The sequence below is a fragment of the Lynx canadensis genome, chromosome C2 (assembly GCF_007474595.2).
Source record: "Lynx canadensis isolate LIC74 chromosome C2, mLynCan4.pri.v2, whole genome shotgun sequence".
NCBI classification, from domain to species: Eukaryota; Metazoa; Chordata; class Mammalia; order Carnivora; family Felidae; genus Lynx; species Lynx canadensis.
In genome coordinates, this window is record NC_044311.2 from 26,833,467 (window position 1) to 26,854,456 (window position 20,990).

A 20,990-nucleotide genomic window follows, 5' to 3' on the forward strand; every position below is an offset into this window, starting at 1 on the left:
AAGCATCTGACATTGGCTCAGATCATGATCTCATGATTTGTGAGTTCGTGCCCTGCTTCTGGTGAGCTCGAGACCCACTTCAGGTTAGCTCGTGCTCTGTTCCAAGTGAACCCTACGTGTCTCTCTCTCTCTCTCTCCCTCTCTCTGCCGCTTGTGGGATTCTCTCTCTCCCCCCTCTCGCTCTCTGCCCTCACTCACTTGCGCCATCTCTCATGAATAAATGAATGAGTAAATAACTAAAATTATTAACAGTAGTAACTTGAACACTATGAATTCTTAACTGGCAATCAGTGCAATGAGAGATGTCCTAGACAATCCTGCACATTCAATTTCAACTTAACTAGTGGTCAAGTGTTCAAAAAATAAGTTGACTCTTCAGAGCAGTTAAGGACTTTATCTATATCATGTTAAACAAAACAAAACAAAAAATTTATTTTTCAAGTTAAATACTTAACTACAGATAAAAAAAAAGAGCTATTTCCCAAGATGGGCTAGAAGACCAAATGATCCTGTTTGTTTGCCTGCCTGTTTCTAATATACATGGGAAGCATGCATGCATAAACATGCAAACACAAGTGCTCATGCACACGCACACACACGGGACAATAAAATTGAAAACCTGACTCTGTATTTCCTAGAACTTTTACAATGCTCTATCACTTATTTCTCTTAAAACATCCTAATTTTCTCCTTCTAATTTTGGGAAACAGACACTTACCAATATCACTGGCAAATTCATAGACATGGGGTTTTTGTAGTAGCCCTAACTGGCACATACAGGTAAGGGCATTAAGAGCTTTAACAATAACAAATTCCTCAGCATCACTAAGACCTTGTTGTAACAGGGGTTTGAGAATTGAGGAGCTTTGCCAACCAACATAGGCAGCAACACCTGAAAAAGAGAAGCAACATTACATGATTATTCTACACCTCATGGTGTAGAATACTATTAAGTTAAATACCATTAAGTTAAACAATAAAATTAATCAAAACCCAAATATATTGAGCAACAATCCAGAAGAGCACATCGTACGTCCTACTCAGCACAATAAATGAAAAAGATCCACACCAAAGCAAATCACCAAGAAATGCTGGAACACCAAGAGGAAAAAAAAGATCTAATGAACTTACAGAAAGACAAACACGTCCCCTAAAAAGGAAGGAAAAACAATGAAAATGATCTTCATGAAACAATATTTAACAACAGAAGCTAGAACACAACAGAGCAAGACCTCCAAAGTTATGAAATAAATTTTACACTTAAACTGCCAGTAAAATAAGAGAACAAAAATAAGTTATTTTGCAACATGCAAGAAATACCCAGGTTAACTTCCCATGCAACCCTTCCTAAGAAAGTTTCTTGAGGATGTACTTCAGCAAAATAAAGAAAATGCAGAATATACAAAATGGCAGATAGAACCTAGGAATTCAAGGGGAAAAACTGATAATTGCTAGCAAGGATTCAGAAACCAATCAGCCAAATTAGAACTAAAAGCCAATACATTTCAAAAATGTTATCAAAAAGAAAAATGGAATAGGAGTGCCTGGGTGGCTCATTCAGTTAAGTGTCCGACTGTTGATACTGGCTCAGGTGATGATCTCATTTACGGTTTGTGGAATCAAGCCCCGTATCAGGCTCCATGCTAGCAGCACGGAGTCTACTTGGGATTCTTTCTCTCCCCACCCCGCCCCTCCTCCACATGCTCTCTCTCTCTCTCTCTCTCTCTCTCTCTCTCAAAATAAACAAACATTAAAAAGAAATTTTAAAAAATAGAAGAATGGAATAGATTACAAGCAACAGATAAAATTGGTAAGAAAGAAGTTTGATATTATAGACAAAGTGAAGAAGTATTACTTCTCTCAAAAAGGAAAACAAAGGAATCTGAAACTCCAGCACAAAAAAGTCTTCAAGAAATCATGGTGTAAATAAAAAGTAAATTAAAATGTATAATGTCCTTAATAATCTGAAGACATAAAGGAAAATCTATTGATGACACTGTAAACATTCTCAAGTGATAAAGGAGTTGTGGCACTGGAACTATGGGAAAGCAAATATAAATATAGTACATTACTTGGCTCTAAAGTCAATAAAATTTACATATTTATAATCACGTAAATTTAGCTTTGAATTTTCAGAATCAGTCTGTACAAAGCAGAAGACTTTATTCTGACTACAGAAGAAAATGTAAATATTATCAACTGTAACACTATATTTGTTAGTTGAACTGTCAACTAATAACTGGTTGAAATATCCAACCAACAAAGAAAAGGAGAGACAGAAAGAAAGGGGAACTCATCTCCTTATAGTCCAAATGGGAAGAAGATCAGTAAGAAGTAGGTTTAATTATTTAAAGTTATAAAAATAGCACACGAAAAACTAAAGCACTGAAAATAGTGATCTACATCTCAAAAACAGAGGGGAAGAGGGATCAGGGCATGATATGAGTTAAATCTTCATGTGGCACAGAAAAAAATCAAGAGACAAAGTCTAAAGTCAAGAATTCTTTTCTATTTTTTTAAAGTCAAAAATTCTTAAAAGCAGTATAAAAATATTAGATACAGCAATCAACAATGTGAAGATATCAAACCAAAAATAAAATCCAGAGTAGATGCCTCTGGAAAATGCAACTATTGTTTTTCATACATTACTTTACAGATTTTAAATAATTTACAAAAACCTATTTCTCTATAATTGAAAAAGTAATTATAGAAATTTTTTCTTGGGGTGCCAGGGTGGCTCACTCAGTTTAGGGTCCAACTCTGGATTTTGGCTCAGGTCAGGATCTCATGGTTCGTGAGTTTGGGCTCCACATTAGGTTCCATGCTGACAGCACAGATCCTACTTGGGGCTGTCTTTCTCTCTCTCAAAAAATAAATAAGATTTTTAAAAAAACTTTAAAAAGCTATTTTTTCTTTAATAAAAGGAAAAATACTACCTAAAATTCCAGGGAGTTATATTTAGGAACTTTGTAAACTGAAATGTATAATAAGCCAAAATAACTCAAAATATTTTGAAAATTAAAACTGACATCTTGAGAACTTATCCTACCAGATACTAAAGTTGTTTATAAATATAATTAAAATAAGTATAACATTATTAAATTAAACAATTAAATTATGATAATTAAATAGGATATAATTAAAATATAAGCGTATGATATTGAGTACAGAAATGAGAAATCAAGGGAATAGAACAAATACCCAGAAAACTAAAACTAAAAGACATAAGCGTGCAACAGTTGATAATATAAGCTTCATAAATCAATAGGAAAGAAATGAAATGTTTAATAAATAGTGTCAGGAAAACATTATTTATCTGAGGAAAATTAGATTTCACCTCATACCACAGACCAAAATAAAGATCAATTAAACTGTTAAGTGTGAAAAATAAAAGATTATAAAAAAAGATGTGCAGCCAACAGATTATTAACCTAACAAGTTACTTGGGAAAAGTATTTGCCAATGATTAAAAGTTAATGTTTTTAATATACATCTATGAAAGGTTCAAAAACATCAACAAGAAAGGCATAAAGCCATCAGGGAAAATAAATGAGCCAAAATAAATAAAAAATTAATAGAAGTACAAATGAGTAATCAACATGAGAAAATTTTTCACCTCCACTGATAAGCAAAGAAACAGATATCAAAACAAGTTATTTTACCATACCAATAGGCAAAGATTAACTAAAGCTTATTCCATGCTGAAGGGTATGTAGTATGGTCAAACAATGCTGACCAGAATGGAAAATGACATAACTTTTTTTGAAAAGCTTATTAAAGTGTATCAAGAGTTTAAAAATGTATTCATATTCTTTAACCCATTAATTAAAATTTCAGACTTCTATCCTGAGAAAATAAATCAGAAGTAAATATTTACGTAAAATATTATCTATATATGATAGGAAAAAATGAAAATAATTTAAATATCCAAAAGCGATAAACTTTGGTAAAACAATATGATGGAATATTTTAATCTATTAAATTATGGTTTAAAAAAATTTTAATGACAAGAGAAAATGCTTAGAATATATGTTACCAGAAAAAGAATTAAGAAATAATAAGATTAAAAAGTAATATAATATACGGGGCGCCTGGGTGGCTCAGTCGGTTAAGCCGCCGACTTCGGCTCAGGTTATGATCTCGCGGTTCGTGAGTTCAAGCCCCGCGTCGGGCTCTGTGCTGACAGCTCAGAACCTGGAGCCTGTTTCAGATTCTGTGTCTCCCTCTCTCTGACCCTCCCCCGTTCATGCTCTGTCTCTCTCTGTCTCAAAAATAAATAAACGTTAAAAAAAAAATTAAAAAAAAAAAGTAATATAATATATACATAGTACTTATGTGCCCAGTACAATTACATGTTAATTCATTTTATCTTCACAACACATAGGTACTATTATTATTCCCATTTTACAAATAGGGAAAGTAAGGCAAAAAAGAGACTAAATGATTTCCCCCAAGAACCACAACTAATAAATGACAAAGACAGAATATGAACCCCACAGGCTGGCTCCAAAGTGCCTACTCTTACCAGGTACACAATAGTGCCTCATGACATACATAACAAAATGGCAAAAATGGGATGGAAACAGAAAAAAAAAAAAAAAAAACCCTACAGGAATAAAATACCAAAACATAAACAGAGGTCATAATGGGTTGTAAGATTAGAAGTAATCTGTTTCCTTCCTGGCTTCTGTATTTTCCAAATTTTCTATAGAAAGCATGTATTACTTTTATAAACCAAATAAAAATAAAAATTATTTTAAAATAAAAAAATAACATAAAGCCATGATTCAAAGCACATATGAATTGATCAACAGATGGCAGTTCTAAGCACCATCTTTTCCAGAAAGAAAAGAAATAAAAATAAGACGAAAGAAGGCAAGAAAGACAGAAAGATTTGAGAAGCCTAGTAGGAACAGTTAGATGAATCCAAGATGCAAGACTGAGATGAATCAATGAACTAATACAAAACAGCAGAAAAAAACCATTAACAAAACAAAACGACAACCTACTGAATGGGAAAAAATATCTGCAAGTGATATATCAGGTAAGAGGTTAGCATCCAAAATATATAAAGAACTTACACAACTCAACACCAAAAAGACAAACTATCCAATTACAAAACAGGCAGAGGACCTGAAGAGACATTTTACCAAAGAAGACATACAGATGGCCAACAGATACATGAAAAGACGTTCAACATCACTAAGCATCAGGGAAATTCAAACCAAAACCACAATGAGCTCTCACCTTACACCTGTCAAAATGGTTAGAATCAAAAAGACAAGAAACAACAAGTATTGGTAAGGATGTGAAAAAAAAAAAGGAATCCTTGGGCACTGTTGGTGGAAATGTAAATTGGTGCAGCCACTGAAGAACCCAGTATAGAGGTTCCTTAAAAAATTAAAAAGAGAAATACTATATGATCCAGTAATTCCACTACTGGGTAGTTACCTAAAGAAACTAAAAACACTAACTTGAAAAGATATATATGCACCCCTGTCTTTATTGCAGCATTATTTACAACAGCCAAGATATGGAAGCAACCCAAGTGTCTGTCAATAGATGAACGGATAAAGGGTGGTGTGTGTGTGTGTGTGTATGTATGTATGTGTGTGTGTGTGTACAAATATATGTGTATATATATATATATGTAAATATATATATATGTAAATATATATGTGTGTGTGTGTATATATACAAGGCAAAAACGAGAGGCAAAAAAGAATATATATATACACACACACACACATACATACACACAATGGACTATGACTCAGCCACAAAAAAGAATGAGATAGTGTCATTTGCAACAACATGGAAGACTAGAGGGTATCAAGCTAAATAAGTCAGACAGAGAAAGACAAATACCATATGATTTGACTAATATGTGGAATCCAAAAAAACAAACTAAAAAACAAATAAAAAGCAGAAACAGGGCCATAAATACAGAGAACAAACTCATGGTTGCTAGAGGCAATGTAGGATGGGGTAATGGGTAAATGGGTGAAGGGCAGTGGGAGATACAAGCTTCCAGTTATGAATGAACAAGTCACTGGGATAAAAGGTACAGTATAGGGCATATAGTCAACGTATGGTACAGATATAACTACACACACACACACACACACACACACACACACACACAATTTTATAACTGACCAAATATAAAATTGAAAAGGTCAGTACAAATGGGTAGAAAGTGATCAGTTACTATTCAAAAAGAAAAATTTAAATCTTGGATCAAACATGACAATCTATTCAACATAAGGTCCATTTTTTTTCCTAACTTTGAATCTAAATGTAATTGGAGCCATGTAGGTCTAATACAAAATGTCTCTCTTCTGCAGATATATCTAAAAATCAAAAATTGTAGATTTTGAAAAAAGTGAAAAAAACTACATAATTTTTCATACATTTTCAGTTTACACAAAGCATAGCATGCAAGCTTTAATTTTTTTTCCTAATTAAACTGATTTTCAGGGCACCTGGGTGGCTCAGTCAGCAAAGCATCAGACTTCGGTTCAGGTCATGATCTCATGGTTTGTGAGTTCAAACCCTATGTCAGGCTCTGTGCTGACAGCTCAGAGCCTGGAGCCTGCTTTAGATTCTGTGTCTCCCTCTGCCTCACCGCTTATGCTTGCTCTCTCTCTCTCAAAAATAAACTTTAAAAAATAAATAAATAAATTGTTTTTTTTTAACTGATATTCAATCATACTTGTATCTTAACTTATTTTCGGATTGCAACAGTTATTTTCTAATGCACGTTTACTGTAAAAAACTTGATAAATACAGAAAACATAAAGAAAATATTCACCTACAATCCCAGCCTCAGAGATAATTACTATACAAATCTTAGTATATTCCAGACCTCTTTATAAACATATGATTTGTTATTGTTACCTTCTAGAACCTACTTCAGTCACTTTAATAGTATTTCAATGGTACTTTCCCAGTCATTATTCTTTTATTTATTATTATTTTTTTGAGAGAGAGAGGGAGAGAGAGAGAACATACATACAAGCAGGGGAGGGGCAGAGAGGGAGGGGAACAGATGATCCAAAGCAGGCTCTGCACCGACAGGCTGACAACAGCAAGCCCAATACAGGGCTCAAACCCATGAACCATGAGATCATGACCTCAGTTGAAGTGGGACATTCAACCGACTGAGCCACCCAAATATTCTTTTAAAACAGTTTTTAATAACCACATAGTATTCCTTCATATGAACATATCACAGTTCAATTAACCAATCCCTTGATCGGCTAAGACTTTCATTATCCAAAAGCAGCATAAAGACAGACACACTAGGAGCTCATCTCATTATTAATGAAATTTGGTAGTATCGTCACCTATCTCTCAGACCTCATGGAAGTACTGTTTGAGAGAATAATTCAAAATCTTAAAGATGTATTTTACAACAAATGGAAAAACATACCAACTATGCTATCAAAAAAAGCTCCACGCAGATGCCAATCATTCTTGTCATTTAGGAAAGTGATCATGTGCGACAATAAAACATCATTGGCTTTCTGACGTCCAAAGAATACGCACAGCCGTGTTATTCCATTTTCCATTAAGGTTTGTTTCACAATATTTTCAGGGTCACTTAGCAAAGTGACAACTTTCTGCTGGACCATTTCATGTAAGGCTTGCAACTCTATAAAAAAAAAAAAAAAAAAAAAAGTAAAGATAGGATCCTTTTTTTCCCCCCAAGATACAGACCTAGTCTTCTTTCTTACTCCTTGGAGAAACAGAACGATTAACAGAAGCCACCATAAAAAGTCTATAATCACTATATGTTTCCACTATTCAAAGCTCTGAAGGATAGATGGGAAACCGAAATATAAACTGAAGAACAACATCTGATAAGCAGATGCCACAAGCATGGTTACCATCTCACTAATGAAACATGCCTATTTTTAAGGCTCAAGGAGAAAACTATGGGAAAGCATGAAAAAGATCATACTGCCACCAATAAAGTTAACTTAACCAAGGACTTCCAAATACCAGACTGGTTAAGGATATAATCTGATGGTACAAATTAATACTTTTAGAAGCATTTTTAAGGTCAGTTTGTTTATTTTAGAAAGCAGAAAATACACTGCAAATCCTGCCAAGGCTTTACATGATCTGGCCATCACCTTCTTCTCCAACTCACCCTCCCCCTTTTCCTTTTCTTCTAAAATGTAAGCTCAACAAGAGGATCTTTTCTGTCTTATTCACCACTGTGTATTTCTAGTGTTTAGAGCAAGCACACAATTGCCTGATACACAATTGCCTGATGTAGAGCTTATAGTTTAACAATTATCCCTTAGCTAAATGAATGAGGACAGAGGCCACTCCTGGTGCAGCTAAGGGATGTGGTGGTCTGATATGCAAAATACTATGTTCACATTAAGACAAACTTTAGATTAACTCCCAAAAAGGTTTAACACCTAACTCCCTTATCTATAAAGGTCCAATTACAGGGTTATAGAATGTAGGACAGTATTATTTTCTAAGTAATTCCATGAAAAAAGTAGAGATTTCCTTTCTGATACACCTTCTGTAAGTTCAGAATTATTCCATTGCCTTCAACTGCAGATAATATATGCTGTCTAAAAATGATGCCATTCTAACAAGTAACAGAGCCATTACCATCATCCATAGCATAAAAACCTCAAAACTCCATTTCTCTAGCTTTTGTGAACCAGAAACATACTAGAACTAAGTGTATTATTTTACTTCTAAATCTTTAACTCAATAAACATTAACTAAAAGCCTGCTAAAAGCTGTATGTATATAAAGAACTTAAGACAAACTTTGACCTCAAAGAGTTTACCATCACATCTGTTCATTTAAAGTAAAAGATGTGGGTTTTGATACACAAATCAGAGATAGTATGACATAAACACATAAGCACAGTTTATGATTTGAGAATACTCAAGGTATGCTAACATACAGAGAAAACGTTTAAATTCTTTAGCTATGATGTTTTCAATGTTTTTCTTTCATCTTTTAAGAATTATACGATTCAGCTAGCTTTACCATTGACACAAATCAATTGTAGCTGAAAAACAACAAACTGATCATTTTCTGGTTAGATAACAGTGTATGAGAATAGGACAATCAGACACCAGGGATCTTTGCCACCTACATATATGGTATTCTTTCACCTTACATGAAAATTATGATAGTTTCTTACAACTCCACATTAGTAATTCATTATAAATTAATAAGTCTGGAAAAGAAAGTCATACTACCTGTGTCATAATTTCCATTGGGATGTGTAACTTCATCTATTTCTTCACTATTTGGGTCATTTTCCATATTGAGATTTTTTAACTGTACTAATTCCAGGAATCTCAAAGCTGTTTCTGCCAGCAGAGCTATGTTTTCTATATTAAGAGAGAAATTTATTATTATAATCTCAAATCCTTATAATGTTTAACTTTTCCTTCCTGTCTTGATATAAGTAAAAATCATAAAACTCCTCTCCCTTCCATTTTTTATTTATGCCTGTGCCCCATCCTTCTTCATCTTCCAATTTTGTGGGGGTTTTTTTTGTTGTTTTTTTTTTGTTTTTTTTTTAAGTAGGCTCCAGGCCCGGTGTAGAGCCCAACACAGGGCTTGAACTCACAACCCTGAGATCAAGACCTGAGCTGAGATCAAGAGTCAGATGTTTAACCGAATGAGCCACCACCCAGGTGCCCCCATTTCTGTGCTTAACATATGATCACACCAACCAACAACTGCACTCTCTTCTTTCTTAGCAGTAAATGCCACTGAACATAAAGCTTAACTATCTTATTCAATTCTTCCTTAATTTTTAACATTACTACAAGCGAGGTGCATCTCACAAGAGTTGACATTGTGAGTGTGTCAAATGCAGTGATCACCCTCATCTTAAGAGTCCCGCTCCCCACCCCCACCAGGTTCAACATTGTTCTGAATAGAACAAAAATTTACCTCTAAATACCCAAGATGTGAATACCGTGCAATGCCTAAAGATAGGAGAATCTGGGCCATTACCCTATAGATGGGAGAATCTGGGTCATCCTCTGATAAAATGTCAAAATCCTAGATGAAATGTCCCCACTTTAATGAATGTATCTTTATTAGGAAAAGTCTCTTACTTTCCTGGGCACTTCTGAAACCTTAGTATATCTATGCCTATTTCCCCATCTAAGACACAACACACTTCAAAGTTCACACAAAATACAAATCTATACCACTTCTGAATTTTAAAAGAATACTGTGAAAAAAATTCAAAAATTTATTTTAAAATTTTATAATTACTGATATGTGTGGTTTAATTATATTTGCCCATTCAAGTTCAAATAGATTTCTGGCTCTACTGGAAAAAAAAAAAAAAAAAAAAAAAAAAGGCAATTTTATCATGTACTAAGCCATGATGAAGGAACACTGCAAGGTACCAGCACTGACCCTGGGTTACCATGGACTCCCACTATAAAGAGCCAGAAGACCAAAGAAAAGCAGAGCTGCTTCAGAATCAAGGTACAGACCAGCAGCTCTGAGAACTGAGAAAGAATGAGACCAGATACATTTAGGTCATATTATTTAGCCTCTTCCATTCCCACTTTCCTCACTTATAAAATGAAAGTAATATAACATCTATTGTTCAAGGTGGTTGCAAGGGTTAGGTGCAAGAAATATATAAATCTTAGACTCTTAAAACCCATGTATCTTAGAATCTGGACTCTGCCTTAAAATCTATATATCTCTTGCAACCAATCCTTGCAACCTTGAGCAGTAGATGCTCTGACACACAGGGTTTTTAATAAATAGTAACTATTATTTTTATGCTATCACTATTAGTAACTGACTGTCACTATGTTAATATAGCACCTACACATCAGAACCTTAACTATTTAACACAACTGAGAACAAACTAAGACCAACAGTAGGTCACAAAACGCTAAAGAAAGATATAACTTGTTTTTCAAACTTATACATTTTTAATTCTATCTAGTTCAATTATTTATATTTGCAAAATGAATTATAAATACGCTTGTTACAAATGATAAACTAAAATATATGTATATTAAAGAAATTCTGCATTTTTTAGGCCTGACATGTACAGTTATGGAAACCAGAAACGATAAATAATAGGCAATGGATAAATATAAATAAAAATATACGTATAGGAAAAAAAAACTGAACAAACACCAATCACTTTGTGGATATGCCTAGAGATAAGGCCAGAGTCCAAAGACCATTTTTCATATCTTCCATTAAGATAATGACAGGCTAAGACTACAATTAATAAACCTAGTATCTTTCAAAAAAAGTAACAGTATCATCACCACATATTATGTACTATTTACAAAGACCAAAACAGAATCCCTGATTTCCAGCAGATATTGGAAATAAACTACAAATTATGTTAATGTTTCAGGGACATTTTCCACTCAAAAACAAGTATGCAAAATTAATCTGGGGAGCTAAAAACATGAATCTGTATCACTTGATTTTATGAGTAAGAATTACAAGTAAAACAGGTGGGTGTGTGGGGCGCCTAGGTGGCTCAGTCGGTTGAGCATCAGACTTTGGCTCAGGTCATGATCTCGCAGTGAGTTCAAGCCCTGCACTGGGCTCTGTGCTGACAGCTCGGAGCCTGGGGCCTGCTTCAAATTCTGTGTCTCCCTCTCTCTATCCCTCCCCCACCATGCTCTCTCTCAAAAATAAAATAAACATTACAAAAAATTTAAAAAACAACAACCATGTGGGAGTGTTATAACCTCATCACAAAGAAGTCACACACCTTAATTAAGCACTATAGTAAAGGACCTTAAAATTCAGTAATAGGCTAAGTTCTTTCAACATCAAATTATCCAGCAAAATTTGTCTTTTGCAACAGCAATAGACCTGTATCCTAAAGCTGATATTCAAACTAGCAGATCTGTTCCGAGAAATTTTATAAAGGCCTAAAGACACTAGATCAGAGCACATACTTGTAAACATCAGTCTTACTCCCAATTAAATGTAGTATACCCAGTGAAATCGTAAGATTCTGCATTATATACTTTCACTTGATAATTCTGATCAAAAAAGAATACACACAAAAGTTGAGTCCCAGGAAGAGATCAGCTATAAAAATTATTACACTGTACACAAACAGTTCAAGGACCACAATGCACCCTTGGAATTCCCAAAGAAATCTGAGAAATAAGATGTATTAGAGTCACTAACTTCAAAAACATGAGTGGCTATTTCTTGGACAATAAACTCTTACCAGCATAGGCTAGTCTAACAATAGTGGCATCATCTTGGGCTAAGTGGGCTATGCCTGGCAGAATATATTCCGGATAGATATTGACATCATTTCGAGGAACCTCTTTGACAAGGGCAAGAACTTTGGTCAATGTCCTCAAGGCTTCAGCCCTCACTCTAGGAACAGAGTCATTGCTAAAATGCAAAAGATATGGAGTAATACGGTCCAAAAGAATTTCTACACTTAATCTTGGGGCCAAATGGAGAATAAGTTCCAAAGCAGCAAGTTTGGAATCGCAGTATTTAAGGGTCTGCAGACAGGATGTTATAACAGACACCAAGATAACCAGCCCATTTTCCTTAGGCTCTCCTTCTGCTTTTTCCGGCAGATCATGTCCACAGAGATTGTGAATAATGTTGCCCAAATCCTTCCGTATAACCAGAATGCGCTCATCAGCAGAAAGAAATGTCTCCTTGGCAAACTGGGCCATGTAGGGCTGAAGAAAAGTGTAAAATATTTCAGGAAAGGCATTGCCACGCTGCTGCTTTAGGTAATCTTCTGCCCCTAAACGTTTATCTGGCTCACGATGAATCATCTGAGTTACCTACACCAAGGAGAGAAAAGGAGTAAAAAACAGATTTGAGAACAGCAGATTAAATCAGATGACAGCTACAAGGGCAACTTACACATGACATAAAGGATTTCTGAGGTAATTCAGACTCTTCACCATCTTTGCCTTTCAAACTACTTTCAGAACCTGACTGTAATATATGATCTACAACCATCCTACCAAGCAACAGGAAATTATGTAGTAATGTATTACAGATGGCCCAGACACACAGAGGAGATACACCCTGTTCAGCATTCCCTGTTTATTAAGACAGGGAAGTAATACATTGGTGCCCACAACTCAAGGATTCTTAAAACATTTCTGAGCAGGAAATACCACTGAGAATCTGAGAAAAACAATGGGTTTTTCTCTAGAAAAAAAAAATGTATACACAATATTTTTACATACAAAATTATACACAATCTGAAAAGAATAAAAGAACCACTAAAATCTATTTACATATCAGAGTTCTGATTTAAAGTCTTAATACCACAAGTCCAAGGGAATATATGGTTTCAGTGTCGCTCTAGACTCTGGTCAAAAAGGGAATAAGTGATTCAAACTTTTCAAGCAATATAAAAAAGCTGTTAAATCCTACAAACACGGGAAATGATATACCTAACTTGAGCTTATCATATGTTTTCTGGTGTCTTAGAGAAATAACTTTCTCTCAATATACAGAGAGCACAGTTTTATTTTTCCTAGACCCTCATACTCAGGCATTATTTAAATGCTCAAAATACCATAAAAATATATCTAGTTATTTGAGCTTTCTGTTTCTTTGTAAATAGGAACCTAGCACTGAACTTGCAGGGAATCAAATGCACTATAAATGTTAGGAAAAGTGACTTGACAGAATTCCTTTCACATTCAGATTAAGCCTTAAAGATTAGCCAAATTCACTCCTTTCAGAGTTAAGAAAACAGAGGCCCAAATTCAGGAAGTCACTTAGCCAATGTAACATGACACATGAGTGACGTACCCAAAGACAGAACAGCCAGGGCAGTTTTCACTGAAAATGAGCTAAACTGGCTTCCTTTAAAATATCTTATTTTTCATACTTGCCATTTGTAAGAGAAATTAAAATGTATTCTATATCCCCTACCTTACTATAGAATATTTTAAATATACTATGAACTTTCCATGACTGAGAATCATCATCACAAGCCTCAGTTACTGTACTGATGTAATAAAGATCCCCTCAAACAGTTAAGGTGGATAAACGGCTTATGTAACCTCCCACAGAAGTCCTCATATCTGTTCTGCTATACTAATTAGTGATTCTATAGCTTTACCTTCCAGAACAGCCTTGAGGGTCAAGGGAGGCATACCAAGCTAGGTGCTTCTATATGAAATGGCGTTATCCTACTGCATTATATTCAAGTTGATGTTTCCTGTCTCTTTCATTTTAGATATATGCCTTCTTCGTTTCTTACTAGCAAGTTCTATCCTAGACAACATCTCTAACCCCCAGGCACCTCCTTCCAAATCTATCCAAAGCAGAGCTATAGACGTGTGTGTATGTATAAAATTATGTGTGTTTATATACATATGAAGTTAGCCACATGAGCTCTGGGGCACCTGGGTGGCTCAATCAGTTAGGCATCTGACTCAGTTTCGGCTCAGGTCATGATCTCACAGTTTCGTGAGTTCGAGCCCCACCTCAGGCTCTGTGCTAGCAGCATTGAGCCTGCTTGGGATTCCCTGTCTCTCCCTCTCTCTCTGCCTCTCCCCACTTGCTCTGTTTCTGACTCTCTCAAAATAAATAAATAAACTTTAAAATAAATAAAATTAAAATAAAATAAAATAAAATAAAAGCCAAATGAGCTCTATGCCTAAAAGAGAAAAATATTATACATTTCTCCCTAACAAACAAAAATAGGCTGTTTGGCAGGGGTGCCTGGGTGGCTCAGTTGGTTAAACATCCACCTTTGGTTCAGGTCATGATCTCAAAGTCCGTGAGTTCGAGCCCCGCACCGGGCTCTGTGCTGACAGCTCAGAGCCTGGAGCCTGCTTTGGATTCTGTGTTTCCCTCTCTCTCTCTACCCTTCCCTCGCTTATGTTCTCTCTCACTCTGAAAAACAAAGAAACATTAAAAAAAAAATAGGCTATTCATAATAGTCTATGCTTTACTGCTTTGCTCCAAATTCATAAAACTCCAGAGAGCTATCTAATGCAAAAGTGAGAACATAATTCTATTAAAACTTAATGGAGAATACTTGTTGCATAGTTACCAATTCTCTGATACTGCGATCTTCAATTTTATTTAGTACTTGTTCCGGGAAAAATTGTCCATTTCTGTAAGCCAGAAGTTGAGAAAGATCAAACAGCGGTACACCTTCTGTAAAAAGCTCAGCTATAACACAACCTGAAAAACAGCAGATACAATTCCATTAAAAATGCAATGCAAGATACCTGTAATATAGATAAAGAATTCAGAGTATTTGTAAAACTCAAAATGCAAAACTCAAAGTAAACTGAATTAAAAATTTTAATGCAATATACAACTATAGTCAAGTAAGACAGGGAAAATGTCTACTGCCTTGTATCAGTTTCTAAAAGTTTAAAGTCAAAAGAAGCCCACAGAATTTTTCTCAGTCTTAAAAAAAATAAAATAAAATTACTTCCTAGCTCTCTCATCTAAAATGAATACGTTTGTATATTATACACACATACACTTAGAGACAGAGTACAAGCCACAAGGAACACGATGTTTTTTTCAAGTATGGACTTGCAGACATTAAGTTCAGAAGGAATTGAGAAGTCATATCTGACCACTCATTTTTTCACCTCAAACAAAAAGTTATTGTCTACTATACACTAGCAGTGCATATAACAGGTAAAATCCTTGCCCTCATGAAGCTTTCATTCTAGGAAGAGAGACATAAAATAAACTAGTGAACAAACATGAGAAGAGTGCTACAAAGTACGGCTCCAAGACTAGAGAGGGAGAAAGAGAACCCAATCATTTTGCACTTACATAATCTTCAAACAAGTAATAAAAAAAAAAAAATGTATCTACATTCCCAAAAGGACAAAGCAGTTTCACTGAATCATATGACTGCATTTCACCAGCCTGAAAGATATCCTTAAATAACCTTAGCTCACAAACTCTGCATTTGCTGGTCCCTCTGCCTGGAATGCTACTCCCCCAAAAATCCACCTGGCTTACACCTCCTCTTCCTTCAGATCTCTCATCAAATGTCATTTAGGAGATTAGCAGTACATAAACTACCCCATACTTCTTGCCTGACACGTTCCCTTTTCCCTTTCCCTGTTTCTCCCCACAGTACCAACTGATAAATTAAATATATTACTTATTTATTTTCTTTATTGTCTGTATACCCACTAGAATGTAAACTCCATGAGGAAGGGATTTTTGTCTATTTTGCTCACTAAAAAATTTCCAGGAACTAAAACAGTTCCTGATACATAATAAACACTCAATAAATTTCTAATTTTTTCCTGTACAGTGTCAAGATTTAGAATAAAAGACTTAAAATAGCTATTAAAAACACCATAAGCAAGAAGGAAAATAGAAGACCAGACCAACACTAACAAACCAATGGGATCTAACACAGACATCAAAAGAATATCTCACAACAGCAGAATACAAATTCTTCTCAGGGACACACGGAAGTGTGTCTAATATAGTCCAGATTAGACTATATGCTAGGTCATAAAACAAGCCTCAGTAAGTTTTAAAGGACTGAAATCATACAAATCATGTCCTTCAAATGACAATGGAATGAGATAAAAAATCAGTAACAGAAGAAAGCTTGAAAAATTCAAAACTCTGTAGAAATTAACACATTCCCAAATAACCAATGAATCAAAGGGAAATTAGAAAAATACTTTGGATTAATGAGAATGAAAACACAACATAAACATATAGGATGAAATTAACAACTCCGTAAAGAACAGATGTTGGTGAGGATGTGGAGAAAGGGGAACTCTTTTGCACTGCTGGTAGGAATGCAAACTGGTGCAGCCACTCTGGAAAACAGTATGGAGGTTCCTCAAAAAAGTTAAAAACACTAATTTTTTAATTAATTACAATTGAATTACTAGATATTTACCCAAAAGATAAAAAAATGCTGATTCAAAGAGACACATGCACCCCAAAGTTTATAGCAGTGCTATCAACAATAGCCAAATATGGACAGAACCCAAATGTCCACTGGATAAAGAAGATGTGGTGTGTATATTTATACACACACGCACACACACCCAATGGAATACTACTTGATCAAAAAGAATGAAATCTTGACATTTGCACAACGTGGATGGAACTACAGAGTATTATACTAAGCAAAATAAACCAGTCAGAGAAAGACAGGTGTCATATGATTTCACTCATATGGAATTTGAGAAACAAGAGATGAACATAGAGGAAGGGAAGGTAAAATAAGATAAAAACAGAGAGGGAGGCAAACCATAAGAGACTCTTAAATACAGAGAACAAATTGAGGGTTGCTGGAGGGGAGGTGGGTGGGGGGATGGGCTAAATGGGTGATGGGCATTAAGGAGGGCATTTTTTTAAATTTTTTTTTCAATATATGAAATTTATTGTCAAATTGGTTTCCATACAACACCCAGTGCTCATCCCAAAAGGTGCCCTCCTCAATACCCATCACCCACCCTCCCCTCCTTCCCACCCCCCATCAACCCTCAGTTTGTTCTCAGTTTTTAAGAGTCTCTTATGCTTTGGCTCTCTCCCACTCTAACCTCTTTTTTTTTTTTTCTTCCCCTCCTCCATGGGTTTCTGTTAAGTTTCTCAGGATCCACATATGAGTGAAAACATATGGTATCTGTCTTTCTCTGCCTGACTTATTTCACTTAGCATAACACTCTCCAGTTCCATCCACGTTGCTACAAAAGGCCATATTTCGTTCTTTCTCATTGCCATGTAGTAAGGGAGGGCATTTTTGAGATGAGCACCAGGTGTCATATGTAAGAGATGACTCACTGGGTTCTACTCCTGAAGCCAAGACTACACTGTATGTTAACTAACTTGAATTCAAATAATAATAAAAAAAAACATACAGGATGCAATAAAACAGTATTTAGAGGAAATATGCAGCTATAAACACCTATGGTAAAAAAGACAGCAAAACAATAACCTAACCTTAAGAAACAAGAAAATTAAACTAACCAAAGCAAACAGAAGGAAAAGAATAATAAATACTTTGGCACAGAAATTTGTGAAACAGAGAATAAAAAACAATGGAGAACACCAACAAAGTCAAAGGTTGGTGCTTTGAAAAGCTCAACAAAATTGACAAACTCTTACAAAGAAGACAAATATCTCAAACTACTAAAATCAGGCAAAAAAAAAAGGGGGGGAACATACTACCAACCTTACAGAAATGAAAAAGAACTATATTTTGAACAACTATAGGCCAACAAATTAGATAACCTAAATTAAATGGACAGATTCCTGGAAAGATACAGATTATCAAAGCTGACTCAAAAAGAAACAGAAAATCTGAATAGACCTTCCAGTCAAGAAACTGAATTAATAATAAACTTTCCACAAAAGAAAAGCCTCAGACAAGATGCCTTAAAAGAGGCATCACGGTCTGTCAAATATTAAAATTCTTACCCATTCTTTTTTTTTTTTAATGTTTATTTATTTTTGAGACAGAGAGAGACAGAGCATGAATGGGGGAGGGTCAGAGAGAGAGGGAGACACAGAATCAGAAGCAGGCTCCAGGCTCTGAGCCATCAGCCCAGAGCCTGATGCGGGGCTTGAACTCACAAACCGCGAGATCGTGACCTGAGCTGAAGTCGGACGCTCAACCGACTGAGCCACCCAGGAGCCCCAAATTCTTACCCATTCTTGACAAATTGTCCCCCCAAAAACAGGAGAAGAGGGAACACTTCTCAATACAGAATTACCCTGGTACCAAACCAAAGACATCACAAGAAAAGAACACTATAGACCAATATTTCTAATGAATACAGACACAAAAATCCCCCCCAAAATACTAACAAGTCCATACCAATAATAAAAAAAAGGAAAGGAAAGAGAAGACACCTGAGCATGTTAGAATGCTGAGCGCCTACTGGTAAATGTGAAGGAAGTGCTGGAGTTGGAAAATCATCATTTGCAACCGTCAAGTAAAGACAAGATCAGGCAAGCATCATCAATAGATGCCAAATCAAGAAGTTGTGATGACTGGCAGTGTATTTGCATGGTCTTAAAAGTTTCTTCCCACAGGCTGCTTATTAGCTGCAAGGGACTAAAAAAAACAAAAAACAAAAAACAAAAAAACAGAAAGTAGCAATAGAGGGGAGAATCAGGCAAGACCTTGACCAGGTGATCAAAATTAACATCACCAACAAACAACATTTGCCCCTTGATGTGATACTGTGAGATGCATCATCACATATATAGTATACTACTGAGAATGAATAACCTCAATCTATTCAAAAGGAAAAATCACACAAACCCCAAATGAGGTACATTCTATTAAAAAACAAAGAGGTGGAGGTGCATGAGTGCACACAACCACACACACACACACACACACACACACACACACACACAAAATGCAGGTAAAAGCCAGTGAAAACTGAATAAGGCCTTTATATAGTTAGCAGTAATGCTCCAATGTCAATTTCGGATTTTGATGTGGCACTACAGTCATATATGGTATCACTAGTGGGGGAAGCTGGGAGAAGCATTCTTCACTATTTTTGCAACTTCTATTGTTTAAGATAAAAAGTATAAAAATAATTTTTAAAAATTTAAGAGGAGATGTATTCTTCAAAAAATGTCAATGTCATGCTGACAAAAAAAAGGCTGTGCAAATGTTCCACACTGGAGTGACTGGGTGCCTCAGTCAGTTAAGTGTCCAACTCTTGATTTTGGCTCAGGTCATGATCTCAGAGTCCCACATCAGGCTCCGCCCTGACAGTGCAAAGCCTGCTTGAGATTCTCTCTCTCCATCTCTCTCTCAAAATAAACAAACATTAAAAAAAAAAAAAAAAAAACAAAAAACGGTCCACATCAAAAAAGAAGCTAAAGAAACATGACAACTAAATACAATACCAAACCCTAGACTGGGTCCTGTCTTGGAGCAGTTAAAATTCTATAAGGGACAATACTGGGTCAAAAACAAAATTAGAATTAAAACTGTAAATTATTTATCAATGTTAAATTTGCTGCAGTTCATAACTGCAACACACAATTACATAAGCGTTGTGTTAGGAAACTAGTATCTTAGGAAATACATACTGAAGTATCTAGAGGTAAAGGGCCATGATGTAAAGAACTTAGGAAAAAAATCATGGGGGGTGGGGCGGGAGTGCAAAAATAATGTACAAGTAATAAAGCAAGTGGAGCAAAATGTTAACAAATGAATCTGGGGATTCTATGTACTATTTTTATTTTTTCAAGTTTTTCAAGTTTGTAAGTTTGAAATAATTTCCAAATAGTCAGAAAGAGAAAGAAACATAGCTATGTTTCACTATTTACAACTGAATTGTGTCTCCCCACACCCCAAAATTCATATATTTAAGCCCTAACACCCAGTACCTGAACCTAACTAAATACAGGTGATAGGGCCTTTAAAGAGGTAATTGCAGTTACATGATGGGGCTCTAGTCATTTTGACTGGTGTCCTTATAAGATGTACCAGGGAAGAGTCCATATGAGTACACAGTGAGAATGTAGCCACCTGCAACACGGGAGAGTGGCTTCAGGAGAGTGGCTTCAGCAATCCTGCTGGCACCTTGATCTTGGACTTCCAGCCTCCAGCGCTGGAACAAAATAAACTCTTGTTTAAGCTACAAAGGCTGGGGTATTTTGTCATGACAGCCCCAGCAGACTAATACAGAGTTGAATACAGGACTTTTTTCTTGCAATTTTTAGAACATTGTTCTGGAATAGGTGTTATTAGGTGGTATTTCCCTATGGAACAAATTGTTCAAGGTGTTTTTATCAACACTAAGTCCTTATAATTCAGATATTAGCTCAAATGTTACCTTCTTAGAGAGGTCTTCTCAGACCATTTTATCTAAAGTAGTCTCCTACCAGCCTTTGTCATTAACACTTAGAAGTCCAACTTTTGTCACACTCTTATCACTGATAAAAATTAACTTCCTTACTTGTTTATTCTTTCTCCTCCACTAGAACGTTTTCTGCTCCTTAAGGGCAAA

The 20,990-nt window shown here is 35.4% G+C and overlaps 1 protein-coding gene across 1 annotated transcript in view; it reads right to left on the reverse strand.

The window, feature by feature from the left end:
- The window catches only part of PIK3R4 (phosphoinositide-3-kinase regulatory subunit 4), a 79,342-nt gene that overhangs the window by 49,549 nt on the left and 8,803 nt on the right, over positions 1 to 20,990 (reverse strand). Inside the window, exons 4-8 of the mRNA XM_030329617.2 lie at positions 15,059 to 15,192; positions 12,236 to 12,818; positions 9,243 to 9,377; positions 7,436 to 7,657; positions 719 to 892 (exon numbers count right to left, since the gene is read on the reverse strand). Coding sequence (XP_030185477.1) covers positions 719 to 892; positions 7,436 to 7,657; positions 9,243 to 9,377; positions 12,236 to 12,818; positions 15,059 to 15,192 — 1,248 coding nt within the window. The remainder of the gene's footprint in view (positions 1 to 718; positions 893 to 7,435; positions 7,658 to 9,242; positions 9,378 to 12,235; positions 12,819 to 15,058; positions 15,193 to 20,990) is intronic.